Raw genomic sequence first — 12558 nt, 5'->3', positions numbered from 1 at the left:
TCTTTACTTATATGCTGTATACCACATATTTGGACTGTAATTAGTGATTACAGGACGTTATTTAAATATAGTAAATGTAGTTAATGTACTGAATGTACCGTCCACTACTGAATCTGCACACCAGAGAAAGTAAAATAACCACGTCATCAGCAAAGGTTACTAAAGGTCAATTACATTGGTAGTTGCCTCAAAGCACTTTATATTGCAAGGTAACGACCCTACAATAATACAGAGAAATCCCCAACAATCACACAAGCCCCTATGATCAAGTACTTGCAACAGTGGGAGGGAAAAACTCCCATTTAACAGGAAGAAACCTCCGGCAGGACCAGGCTCAGAGAGGGGCGGCCATCTGGTCTGACCAGTTGGGAGTGAGGGGAGGAAGACAGGACATTGGACACAATGTGTAGGAGAGCCAGCGATTAAGAATACCTAATGATAGGGAGTGAAAAGAGGTGAATGAGCTTTGTCAAAATGACAAGTTTTAAGGCAAATCTTAAAAGTAGAGAGGGTGTCTGTCTTCTGAATCCAAACTGGGAGCTGGTTCCATAGAAGACGGGCCTGAAAGCTGAAGATTCTTCCATCCATTCTGCATTTAAATATCCTAGGAGGTACCTACAAGTGCTCTGCTGTTTATCTTTTGTACAATGCTCAGTGACCGCCAGCTAACCTACTGCTTCTGCATAAAGAGAGGCTGATATGTACAATATGTGTTCTGCACAGCCTCCCCTAGCACTGCACCCTAAACCACCTACCCTTTCTCTCCTCCCACAGCTGAGCTGAGCCAAGAACCACATCCCGTACCCACAAACTGGCTTTTTATTAAAAGAGATTTCGCACGTTTGTACCAAAAAAAAGAAACAAAGATAGAGGAAACAAACAGTCATGCATTAGCTGTGGAAAGCTGCTGGGAATAGGAGTTATTGTTCCTGTGTATTCCCAGTACAATACAGAATGACCACACTACCAAAATGTGCAAACTCAAAGTTAAGACACGTTAAAACATGATTCACTTTCTAGCACACCAACCACACCCATTCTGGATAGATACCAATTAAAATACTCATTTAAAGGTCTACTTAATCCGCAGCTAGCTGTACCATGAACGTTTTCTTTAACATATCTTTATTATTTTTTTTATACCTACGACAAAGATAATGGCAATCCCACAAAAGTACTACTGATTCGTCACTTCTCTGGGAAATATTGTAACCATTCCCAGAAAGCCCGTCTGACATCAAGGTGTGAACAGGATAAAGGTTTAAAGTTCGTGGAGGTTGTCTAAACTCTTTTTATTCACAATAAAATGAGCATAATTAAGAAATATATTTAGATGTCCTTAGATCTCCTTCTTCTTCTGGCCACAAGCAATTTAAAGCTATTTTATCATTCTACACGTCTTGATAGTAATATAACAGTAAAACAGGGAAACTTAACCTTTTACTTGTTGTCATTGAATATAATTTACAAGTACCCAAACTTACTGGTTTAAGCTACAAATTTATACTTGTATTTCATTTGAATGTGCTTTCTATCTTACATCCCCACACATTTACACACCGATTAACTCATCAAGAGTAACTCAAGGCTCAGTATCTTTCCCAAGGATACTTTGGTACACAGACTGGAGCAGCCACAGATTGGAGCATCAACCTCCAGATTAGTAGATGACTTGTTTTGGCTGTAGCATTATAGTTTGCCCTTTTTTAATAAAATACTGTCTTGTGCTGCCAGTTCACCTAGTCCATATTTGTGATTAGTAACACCTTCCCTCTCACATGAATGTGCTCATAACTGGAATGGGTAAGCCTGACTTTATGACCACCAGCTCGTGATTGCTTAGCCTGAATGATGTAAGCGTACAAGTGAAAAAAGATAAGGAAAAGATATTGTGAAATATCCTGGATAGTGGTAAGAGCCATGGGTCTTACTCACATTCTTCCCATATTAGCTTGTTGAAATTAAGCTGCATTAAGCATGATTTTTTTTTTTTTTAAATCGGGACAAAAGAGTGGTTATTGCATCCTGTCTGATTCCCAGTGTTTCTATGCTGCAGATGGAGATTTTCAAGGATAATTCTGATACTAAAATATTGTGAAATAACATTGTATTCTCCACCAAGCTGAAAATCTACCTCGCAGTGTATATAAGACTAAACCAGGGGTGTCAGACTCTTTTTACATCGTTGGCCATATACAGCCCACTTTGATCTTAGTGGGCCAGACCAGTAAAAGTGTCCTTTCTGTTACTGTACAGAAGTTTATTTCCACATTTAATCCTGGCGATAATCCTGTTAATCCTGTTGGCGATCTTTCTAATATAAGAAAAAGGTGCAATTAAATCTGTATGTTGTTTTGTACTTGACAGAGAAATGCTGCAGCACTAAATTAAAGAAATCTGCATGATTCGTTGGTTTTAAATTGTAAGAAATAAATGTGTAAAACTGCAGAAAAAGTTCTGGTAGCTCATTGTCCAGACTGCCCTGTGAGTTTTTTCTTCTTTTACCTATAGTTGCAATAATCACGCAGTAATTTCTATAATAGAAAAAAAAAACAGAAACTTCGTCCAGTGGGCCTGATTGGAGTGTTTGTTCGCCCGATTCTGGCCCCCGATCCTTATTTTTGACACCCCTGATTTAGACTATAGTTTGAAGACATTACACAGATTTACATTTAAAAAAGTGAACTCTGCTTTGTCAGAAAGTGTTACGCTAGTTGCCACTCAGGTAGATGGGTGGGGTTTTGTCTTGGTAAGATCACCACGCAATCTTTGAACAGCATAAAAAAAACTACAACCATAAATTAAATAAAAACACGTGAAAGACGTGGATGGGAGTTTTGTGTGGTACCGACAGCACAGTGTGGTGTTCTACAGGTTGTACAAACACGTCCACAGCTCTGTCCAACTGCATTTTTGTTTCTTCCTCAGTATAATACCGTGTTTTGTCACCGTCAGTGACTTATCGCCCATTCACGCGTTCCACCCACCCACACTGAAGCCTGTCCTGTCACACCACACTGTGCGCTCTGTATAAATGAGCAGCGGTCAGCCTGCGGATCCCCTCACCGTTTCTAGGATATTTTGGGGAAATTTTGCCTTCCTATACGTTTTGCTTTCACTTTCCCTGTTTTTGTGCGAGCAAACCGTACTTCAGCCGCAGGAACATCCGGTAATGTAAAAACAACTTCTGCTTTCGTAACAGCAACGCACATCGAGCGACGAGCTGTATTTGTATTTGAGATGCGTATTTACGCCTGCTAAAGTTGACGTGTGACGGTTTAAATCCCGGTAACTTGCCTTGTACGTTTATCCCGTGTTTTACATTCAGCTGCTTCTTGAATTTGCTCCATGTTTCTGTAGTGACGGTTTAGGGTGTTTAAAATATAAAGGTTCATATGCATTGCGGATTGTGTTACATGACAAAATGCGTATAGTGCATTATTTATTTTTAGTTTTGTTGCACTTTACAGGAAACCCGCACGTCGTCAGACATGTCCGCCGTCAGCAGCTCAAACGCGGCCTTTGCCTTGGAGCTGTTCCGCACTCTGAGCCAGGCAAACTCTGCCGGGAACATCTTTGTCTCCCCTCTGAGCATCAGCTCAGCTCTGGCCATGGTCTACCTGGGAGCTAAAGGAGACACTGCAGCTCAGATGGCTCAGGTCAGCTCACTGTCACTTGTTACCTGCACTGCATTTTTGCACAACTTTTAGTATTCCTAAATAAAGTAGTGATACATTATGAGAGGTTTTTTTTTAAATAAAAATATTTTGTGACTTCTGCACTTTGTCTATCAGTATTGGCCCAAATACCCGCCTAACCATAAACTGAAAGGTGTGTCCTGGGAGAGGCACTGAAACAGCATCTGGACTTTGACCTCAATAAATGCCTCTCAACAAGATATCTATTGTTTGCTTAAAAAACAGAACACTGTAAAAGTAAAACTGGCAGGCGAACATTAATTTCAGTTTAAAAAAAACAGTTTGGTTTTGACAGCTTTAATCCATAGTTATAAATCCTTGCGTGTCCTTTACATAGAATAAGGACTTTTATACTGGGAGAGTTTCATCTAATACAGTTTAATCTCCGGTGTGACAGGCAGCAGGCTAATGAATGAATGATATTAGTATCAGTTTCACAATTTGGATTAGAGACCTCAATTTAAAAAAACTGCAAAGAAGATGATTAACTTCCAAATGAGACTTATGTGTGTAACAACAGCACAAACAAATCATGGGTTATTTTTGGAGAGTCTTTCTGCATTGAAGTACTCCCCGAATAGAATGGAGTACATGGATACAAATCTTGAAAGATTGACGTACATATTCGTGTATGTCAATCACCAAGGGCCATTAGCGTGCTGCCTGCTGTAACCCATAATTTCCTTCGGGATTAATAAAGTATTCTGATTCTGATTCTGATGTCGCATAAAAATAGATAGAAGCTTCAAAAGTGCTTTACTCAGTGGTTAACCCTCTCAAGGCAGGCGTTGCAGATTTGCAACAGTTAAAAGCTAACAACCTGATTACCCCACATACATATTTTATGAGGTTTTTTTTACTCAGAAGTACCACTGCAGGTATTCTTTTGTGCATTAGCAACAAAAACTTAATTTGAGCCTGAGAGGGTAAAGTGGGTCAGTGGTTTTTGTTTATCTATGTTTTTATTTATTTATTTATTTGGCCACAACTGTGGAATGAGAGCAGATCTGCATAAGTTGTGGTACTTCACCATCTAGCTAGCAATACTGGAAAGGAGCAAGCATAAAGGGAGTGATGTTTTTTGAGTGGCAGGTAGTCTTAAAGGCAAGGTTTCTATCAGCTCAATAAATATCAGCAAACACACAAACTGTTTGTGTGGAGTTTGTCTCACAGTGTGTTGTTAGCTAAAGGTCCAGCTGCTGAATTTCACAGAGGGAGAACAGAAAGAAAGCTAGCTGTTTTGTTTTGATGATATTGTGAAACATGCTGCTAATCAAACTGAGGTAGACAACCTGTGTTATTTAAAGACTACATTACAATGCTCTGCAGTTTAGTGCAGGATAAACAGGTTAGATTGCAGTACAGCATTAACTGAATTCCTCCTTCATTCCAGTTTTTTACTGTCTAGTATAAAGACAACATAAACAGTGTACTGCCAGTGTAGAGGATGGAAGTCAGCCAGCACAACTTCTGCTGACATCTTGTTGAATTTGGTTGTGTAAATCCACAACGAGCAGTAAACCTCAGAGCAACAGGAGCCCAGATCAGCTGATCACAGCTCGTACATTAAGAAAATCTAAAACTCACAATAGAAATTATTGCGAGTTGAGATTCTTTCCCCCACGCTGAGCTAATGTGACCGATTTTAGGGTTCCCTCATCTTTCTGTATCCCAGTTTTCTCATTCTTCTTTCAAAAGTCTTGTTTCTGTTTTTATTTTGGTTAAATAAAATGTTTTTTCAAGGTGCACCATGTGAACATAAATTTTTATCACTTGGTTGAAGGCTGAGCGTAGGGTGTCCTTCCAAGACTGCTTCAGCAGAAACTCTTCCAGGAGTGAATACTCAAGCCGGCAGCGCCACACGACCCCCGCATCACCACTTAGCGCAGCACAGATGCTACAGGTTATTATACCCCGGCCAATCTGGCCCCAGAATTAAGGGATGTGTCAGCTGTGGGTTAACTCCAGCCTTTACTCTATGTTTTTGCCCTTGTATTTAATTTGCAGCTGCACTATGGGATGTTCATGTATGTCCCCATGCACACAGCTAACCTCCACCCACTCTGCCTCCAACAATTCCCTGGTTCGAATCAGTGTTTGGTGAACCAGGGTCTGCGTTCAGCCCATGTCCACCAAGGCCTGGTGTATACCCCCTTGACACCTTACTGGTACGCTGTATGCCCCTCTCAGATCAAGGGGAGGGTGTGTAGCCACCAGGACCTGTGGAGAAAAAGCAGAGGGAAGCAGGTTAGTGCCTCTCGCAGCTGCTGCTCTGTGGCAGTGGGTCATGGTGGTGAAGAACTCCTCCAGCCAATGGGACACTTCCGCTGTGGCCCAAAAGACCTCCATGAAGGCATGGGGGCCATCTCCTTTTCCCGTGTGGTAGTGGGACACAGCTGGGAGCGGCAGATGCGTCGGCAAATAGCCAGCCCGAGCGACCTGATGCTCGACTACATTCAGATGCTCGACTGGTCCTGCAGCTGTTCCTACTGGCGGTGAAACACTGAAGCATTCTCCCGCTGCATAGCCACAAGCTAGGCCATTTCCCGGGCCTGCCCCGGCAAAGGTGTTGGACGTTTATAGGTGTTTTATTGATATGGGTTTTTTTTTTTTTTACCTACTTCGTTCGCGCAGCTTTTCAGATGCCTTCTCCTTTCAGCACTCCACATGGCTTCCTACTCGGGTCCCAGCAACATCCTTAAAAGGAGAGACATGATTTGATGATGGTCAGGTGTGTGAGTCAGCCTCTCCTGACACCACACCCTGAACCCACTGCTCCACCCCTCCCCTGCAGCTAAACCACAAAAAATTAGCTGCAATAAAAAATTTTGCAAGCTGGGACAGTGGTCAAGCACATGAATAATAAACTCTAGCATAACACATCATAATAGCCTCCTATAGACATGAAAAGTAAATATTAAATATATTAACAGCATATAACAGTTTCACAGTAAGGCTTATTATTAAACCTGATGCTGAAAGAATAAAGTTGTCCACTTTCTGCCTTTGGACCATAAATTGTTATGTTAGGGTCGCTCAGTGTCACATCCTTTCGGTCTTTGTCTTCAATGCCACACAGGCCCTCTCATTCAGCTCAGGTGAAGGCGTCCATGCAGACTTCCAGAAACTGAACGCTGACATCAACTCACCGTCTGCATCCTACATCCTGAAACTAGCCAACCGTCTTTATGGAGAAAACACTGCCCACTTCCTCCCAGTGAGTGTCCACATCAATGATTCTCTTCATAAAGTTCCTCATTACAAAGACTGGATTAATAAACAGATGTCTGCTCTCTGCAGGACTTCCTTGAAGCCACACAGAAGTACTACCAGGCAGACCTGAAGGCTGTGGACTTCATCGGAGCTCCAGAGGCGTGCAGAGCAGAGATCAACAGCTGGGTCGAGCAGCAGACAGAAAGTGAGAATGTGCATCTTCCACAGCCTGAACAGCAGGGAATCATTTTAGCATCCTCTGTGGATTATAATGAAATATTGTTGTGTTTCTGTATTTCCTGTCAGATAAGATAAAAGACCTTCTTAAGCCAGGAACAGTACGCTCAAATACCAGACTTGCTCTGGTCAATGCTATCTACTTCAAGGGCAACTGGAGGAACCCATTTGATGAGGCAAACACCCAAGAGATGCCCTTTAAAGTCAAACAGGTAAAAATTAAATGTAATCCTGTTCTAAGTATGGGGACATACAGTTTAAACAGAGAAAGCAATTTAACTCAAGTAAGATGGATTTCTTGTGTTTGCTGTGTGTCAGAATGAGACCGTACCAGTCCAGATGATGTACCAGATGAAGAAGCTGCCCTACAACTACATTCATGACCATGGTCTGCAGATTCTAGAGTTGCCCTACGTGAATGAGGAGCTCAGCATGTTTGTTCTTCTACCTGCAGAGTCCTCAGATGGCTCAGACCCTCTGCTGAAGGTAAAGAACTTAGTAATAAATACCTATAAAGAAAAGTCAGCGTTTTGCTTTATTATTAAAGTTTAATGACTATAGAGTTTACCAAGTAGCTCTCAGGTGATGTTTACAATGTTAAAATTAAACAACAAAGATGCCATAAAATGTATTAACTGTGTTCCAGCTGGAGAAGGAGCTAACACAGGAGAGGCTGAATGAATGGACCGACAGGAAAAACATGGATGTTGATTCAGAAGTTGTCCTTCACCTGCCAAAGTTCAAGCTGGTGGAAGACTACGAGCTGAATGATCCTCTGACTAAACTGGGTATGAAGAACGTGTTCTGTGCAGGAATCGCTGACCTGTCTGGCATGAACGGTGAAGGGGGGCTCTTCCTGTCTACGGTGGCCCACAAGGCCTTTGTGGAGGTGAACGAGGAGGGCACAGAGGCCGCTGCAGCCACAGCTGGAATGATAGCATTCTGCATGTTGAGGGAGGAACACTTCAGAGCAGATCACCCCTTCCTCTTCTTTATCAGACACAATAAGACCAAGTCCATCCTGTTCTTTGGCAGATTCTCATCTCCTCAGTAGAGGAAAAGGATGGTTCAAATTAAAATAAAATATCTTAAAAACAATATAAATGAAGGCTTTATTTTGTGATGTTGAGTTAATTAAGAAATTGTATTTTGCTTTATTTGCGAATAAAGTTTGATTATTTTACATTAATTCATTCTTAATTAAGTTGGGTTTTTGTTGGAGGGGTTAATATTGGAAACAATGGCTGTAGAAATTAATGTAGAAATTAAGGCTTTTAATCGATCCAGTCTTTTATTCATTTATTTTGAACAGAATGGTATTGTGGCACAGATTGCATCGACACAGCTTCTCAGTTGCACACAGTTCTTTATTTATAAAAACACTGTTGCACTCTGCTTCTCAAACAAGTCACAAGTCTGGCTCTTGTTTTACTTTTTTACTACAAGAATACTATAGAATACACTAAAGATCAGTATGGGATTAAAACTGCTTGTAAAATGAACAGAATTGTCTGTGTTGTCCCTTGGACCAGAAAACATAACCTTTTTCATATTTTTGTTGCTCACAGCATTTCTGCTGAAAATCATAAACCTTATGACTTTCTAGTCACCCTTTTTTGTCCCTAAAAGCCCATTGGTTTTTACTGAATGTCCATCATGGAGTGGCTCTTTAGCTAAAAGGTGTGGACCGTGTCAGGTCCTGGTGTTTTTAGCTCTTTATGCCTCAGACTCCTTGTTGAAGTCTCGATATGTGATATAGATTAGTTTTGTTCAGCTATTAAAACCATTAGCCATTTGATGCTGGTGTAGTGTGATGCTTCTTTCTAACAGACATCTCTCCAGTTTTGCTCAGTCTCAGCGTCGGGAGGGCCTCCCCTTGTGCCATTGCTCCCTTGTAGTTGGGAATTCATCCTTGACAAGTCTTTGAAAAACATATCATTCTCTAAAAAAAGAAGAAATAAAGGTCATAAGAACTTTATTTATTACCAAACGGAAATGTAATATCTGATATAGCTCATCTGCTATTTTCATGAAAAATAAAATGCCTGATGGCTGTGGGTGTGAATGATTTTAGAGAGAGAGGAGTCTTCCAGTACTGATGTTGTACTGATGTTCTTTGTTTGATAAAGTTGCTGCAAAGTGGCTGATGAGTTATTAAGGATGGCTCTTTATTGTGCATCTTCTATTGTTCTAGACCAGCAGCCAGAGTTCTGACTCTTTTTTTTATTATTAGATTATAAAGCCTCACTTATGGACATATTGCACTTCTTTTTTTAATCCAAGACCTGACTGAGTTACGGCCATAGCCAACTAACTCTTAATAACAAGCTGCCAACAAGCCAACTCCCTCTGGCCTTTTGAATCTTGGTTTCAAACCTTCCATCACATATAAAACAGTCATTGCGCTTTGTATTCTGAATCTTATAGCAAAGTATCTCCAGGGCTAAAGACTAATGGGATAATGTTGCAGTGACAGAGAGGAGAGGGCGGGGCGGCGGGGGAGTCTCTGACCGGCTGGAGCGGCATCTAATAACCAACTCGCAAAATAAAACAAAATAAAAACAAACCAACAAACACGAAAACAGCAGACATTATGATACAAACTTATAATTTGCACCGATGTTTTTTCGAAATTCTATACATGAAAAGTGAGCGCGAGAGCCCTCAGTGCGCCTGCTCGCTGCTGAAGTCAAAGTAAACTTTATTGTCATCTCCGCTACAGTCCAGTATATAGAGAGACGAGACGACGAGGCTGCAGTTACAGCAGTGCAAGTAAACAAACAATAAATATAAGAAGAGTAAGAAAATAAATATACACTTTAGGACTCGGGATAAAGGGATCAATAACAATTTAAAATTTACAGTTTGATGATTTAAAGTCTCACACACAACCCGTCGAAAGGGGAGGGGGGCCGGCTGCTTCCAAATAGAGCATATTTAATTTATAATGTTGTAAATCCAAGCCCATGATTTGAATCCTGGGTTGTGTGAAATCTCAGAAATGCACCCTAGACAAAGTGAATCTGTGAACTAAGGTTTAGGTGTGTTAGATCATGTTGTGGTGATCCTTGGGTTGAGGGATGGGTGTTCATACTGGAGTGCAAAATTAAAACCAATGGAAGATGGACAAGAAAAGTTCAAAGGCATCAGGTCCTCATTTAGAAAAAAGAGAAAAGAAGAGGAAGAGAAACGAGCAAAAGATACAGGTAAGCAGATTTGTTACTGGATAATGGCAGGTCATCTTGAAACAATCAGAATCAGAATACTTTATTAATCCCTAAGGAAATTATGTGTGTTACAGTTGCTGCAAGAAGAAATGGTAAAAAAAATAGTAACAGTAACAGACTAAACTCCAAACAATACATTATGTTACAGATTTACCACACAGCGTTTCCTGGTGTGTGATGCAGTGATATGCTGTTAACTCACCGGTACAGTTCTCCTCCTGCATCTTTACTAGATCCTACATCCTGCACAACACCAGCAGCTCCATCTGTTGTCCCAGGATGGAGACTTCATGTCGGGATTTCATGTCAGGATTCAGGATTTCATGTCGGTTACACTTTGACATACGTTTTAAAAAATGTCTTTTCCTGTCGCTGTCCCGTGCATCGATTTAATTTCCAATATTTACACTCCACGGATGAAGATGGTCAGCTGTGCAATGTCCATCATGTCTGTACTTTCATCCACAGCAAGAGAGTATGCAATGAAGTTTTTGCTTCTTTCACACAACTGTGTTCTTAAATCAGGCTCACATTTGCCAAAATCTGCGTTTTGTCTGGACACAAGACGTCGCACACCTTCATCATGCAGCTCTTCAGAGTGGTACTGGGCTGATTTGGCTATCTAACAAGGGACTGCAGTTAGACTCGTGTCTCAACATGTAAATGAGGTAGTTGGCATGTATTGATATATGGCTATGTCTTTATGTGATGACTTTTGAACCGGATGTTGTGGTCCGAAGGAGGCCCCGTTAAGTGGCTAGTTGTCAGATGGACAGTATTCAATAAAGCAAGATAAAGACCGTGCTTTATGTCCTGATTCAATTCAGAGTGCTCTGCCTAATTTAGTAATAAGGTGGGTACACAACAATGGTGACGAGGATGACCCAGCGGCGGCACGGTGTTAGCGAAAAACTTGTGGGCTAACATGGAAAAGTCGGGTATTCAACCGTTCGCCTGCTACACTGATCCAGCTACGCTCGGACCGAGATGGACGCGGTGGTTAACGTCCTTTGAGTTGTTTGCTGATAGGAAAGGTCTTATTTTGACGGATAATGCTACAGACGCGATCAGACAGCGGAGACGCGCTCTTCTACTGCACTTGGCCGGACAGGACGTGCAGGACGTCTTCTCCACTCTACCACAGAGGCAAAGGATTACACCGCTGCGGTGACTGCACTCAACACTTATTTTGTTCCTCAAGTGAATGCGGCATGCGCACGCCAAACTTTCCACAAATTGTCCCAAACACCAGGTGAGACTGTGCAACAATTATTACACGTTTAAGGCGAGCTGCAAAAGACTGTGACTTTCAAGGTGACAATGATAACCAGATACGGGACGCTATCCTCAGTAAATGCACTTCTGAATATGTACGGAGAAAGCTGCTTGAGGAGGGTCCAGGCTTAACTCGCTCGTTGGAGGTGGCTTCACACTGTGAACGCGTGGAGGAGCAGATGGCGGCGATGAGCGTCGCCGGGGAAAAGAAAGGACAGGAAACGGTCAGCCGGATTTTTACAGCAAAGAAAGAGAAGAACAACAGACCAAAAGGAAAAATGAAAGATGATAATAAAACAGACAGACAGTGTTACAGGTGTGGTTATACTGACCACATGGGCAACGATCCCAAATGCCCAGCACGAGGACAAACATGTCACAAGTGTAATGGTAAGGACCACTTTTCAAAAATGTGTCGTACAAAAAGACAAAAGAAACAAAACGTGAATGCTGTTGAACAAGATGATTATGCATTTACTGTAAATGATGATAATGTACCTGAGAAACTTACCTTTCCTGTTGGGGGAATAGAGTTGAAAATGTTAGTTGACTCTGGAGCTACAAGTAATGTGATGGGAGAAAACATATGGGAAAAGCTGAAAAGATAAAATGTCACTCATATGTACCTAAAGAGCAGAGGAATTTATATTCATATTCCTCAGCACAGGCACTCACGGTTAAAGGTGCATTCAGATGTGAAATCAAGATTGGTGACAGGACTGAAGAGGCTGAATTTATTGTGATTAGAGGTAATGGTGAACTACTCCTCGGGAAAAAGACTGTCATAAAGTTAGGAGTGTTGAAAATAGGTGAAAATGTGGCGGCTGTCACAAATTTAAAGCACACTCTTAAAGAAAAGTATCCAAAAGTGTTCAAAGGAGTAGGAAAGCTAAACACCAAACAGAACA

General features: G+C 41.4%; 1 protein-coding gene and 1 long non-coding RNA gene across 3 annotated transcripts; one reads left to right on the top strand and one right to left on the bottom strand.

Moving 5' to 3' along the window:
• Positions 1-3008: 3008 nt before the first annotated feature.
• LOC146499007 (leukocyte elastase inhibitor-like) lies at positions 3009-8650 on the top strand. Of its 2 annotated transcripts, none has more exons than XM_085138074.1 (7): positions 3009-3169; positions 3471-3659; positions 6778-6915; positions 6999-7116; positions 7218-7360; positions 7467-7634; positions 7795-8650. In XM_085138074.1, the coding sequence occupies exons 1-7, from the start codon at positions 3035-3037 to the stop codon at positions 8200-8202; spliced, it is 1299 nt and encodes a 432-aa protein (XP_084994200.1). In that variant the 5' UTR covers positions 3009-3034; the 3' UTR covers positions 8203-8650. The 2 variants fall into 2 exon arrangements, with proteins under 2 accessions (XP_084994200.1, XP_084994201.1); XM_085138075.1 differs by lacking the exon at positions 3009-3169 and adding an exon at positions 3181-3288.
• On the bottom strand, positions 4658-11395 carry LOC146499006 (uncharacterized). Its single transcript, XR_014870225.1, has 2 exons — positions 10578-11395; positions 4658-9090 (listed from the first exon to the last, which is right to left on the bottom strand). It is a non-coding gene; the product is annotated as an uncharacterized LOC146499006 (long non-coding RNA).
• Between the last annotated feature and the right edge of the window lie 1163 nt (positions 11396-12558).

The sequence above is a fragment of the Neolamprologus multifasciatus genome, chromosome 17, assembly GCF_963576455.1.
Source record: "Neolamprologus multifasciatus chromosome 17, fNeoMul1.2, whole genome shotgun sequence".
Lineage (NCBI taxonomy): Eukaryota > Metazoa > Chordata > Actinopteri > Cichliformes > Cichlidae > Neolamprologus > Neolamprologus multifasciatus.
Note: the sequence above shows the minus strand (reverse complement) of the source record. Positions and strands in the feature narration are given on the sequence as shown.

What these genes read in the sequence shown, in the direction of transcription:
- LOC146499007 (XM_085138074.1), top strand. Translation starts at nt 3,035, where the DNA reads ATGAGCAGCGGTCAGCCTGCGGATCCCCTCACCGTTTCTAGGATATTT. An exon ending in TTCAGCCGCAGGAACATCCG is followed by an intron (nt 3,170 to 3,470) that starts GTAATGTAAAAA and finishes TGCACTTTACAG; the next exon opens with GAAACCCGCACGTCGTCAGA. An exon ending in ACACTGCCCACTTCCTCCCA is followed by an intron (nt 6,916 to 6,998) that starts GTGAGTGTCCAC and finishes TGCTCTCTGCAG; the next exon opens with GACTTCCTTGAAGCCACACA.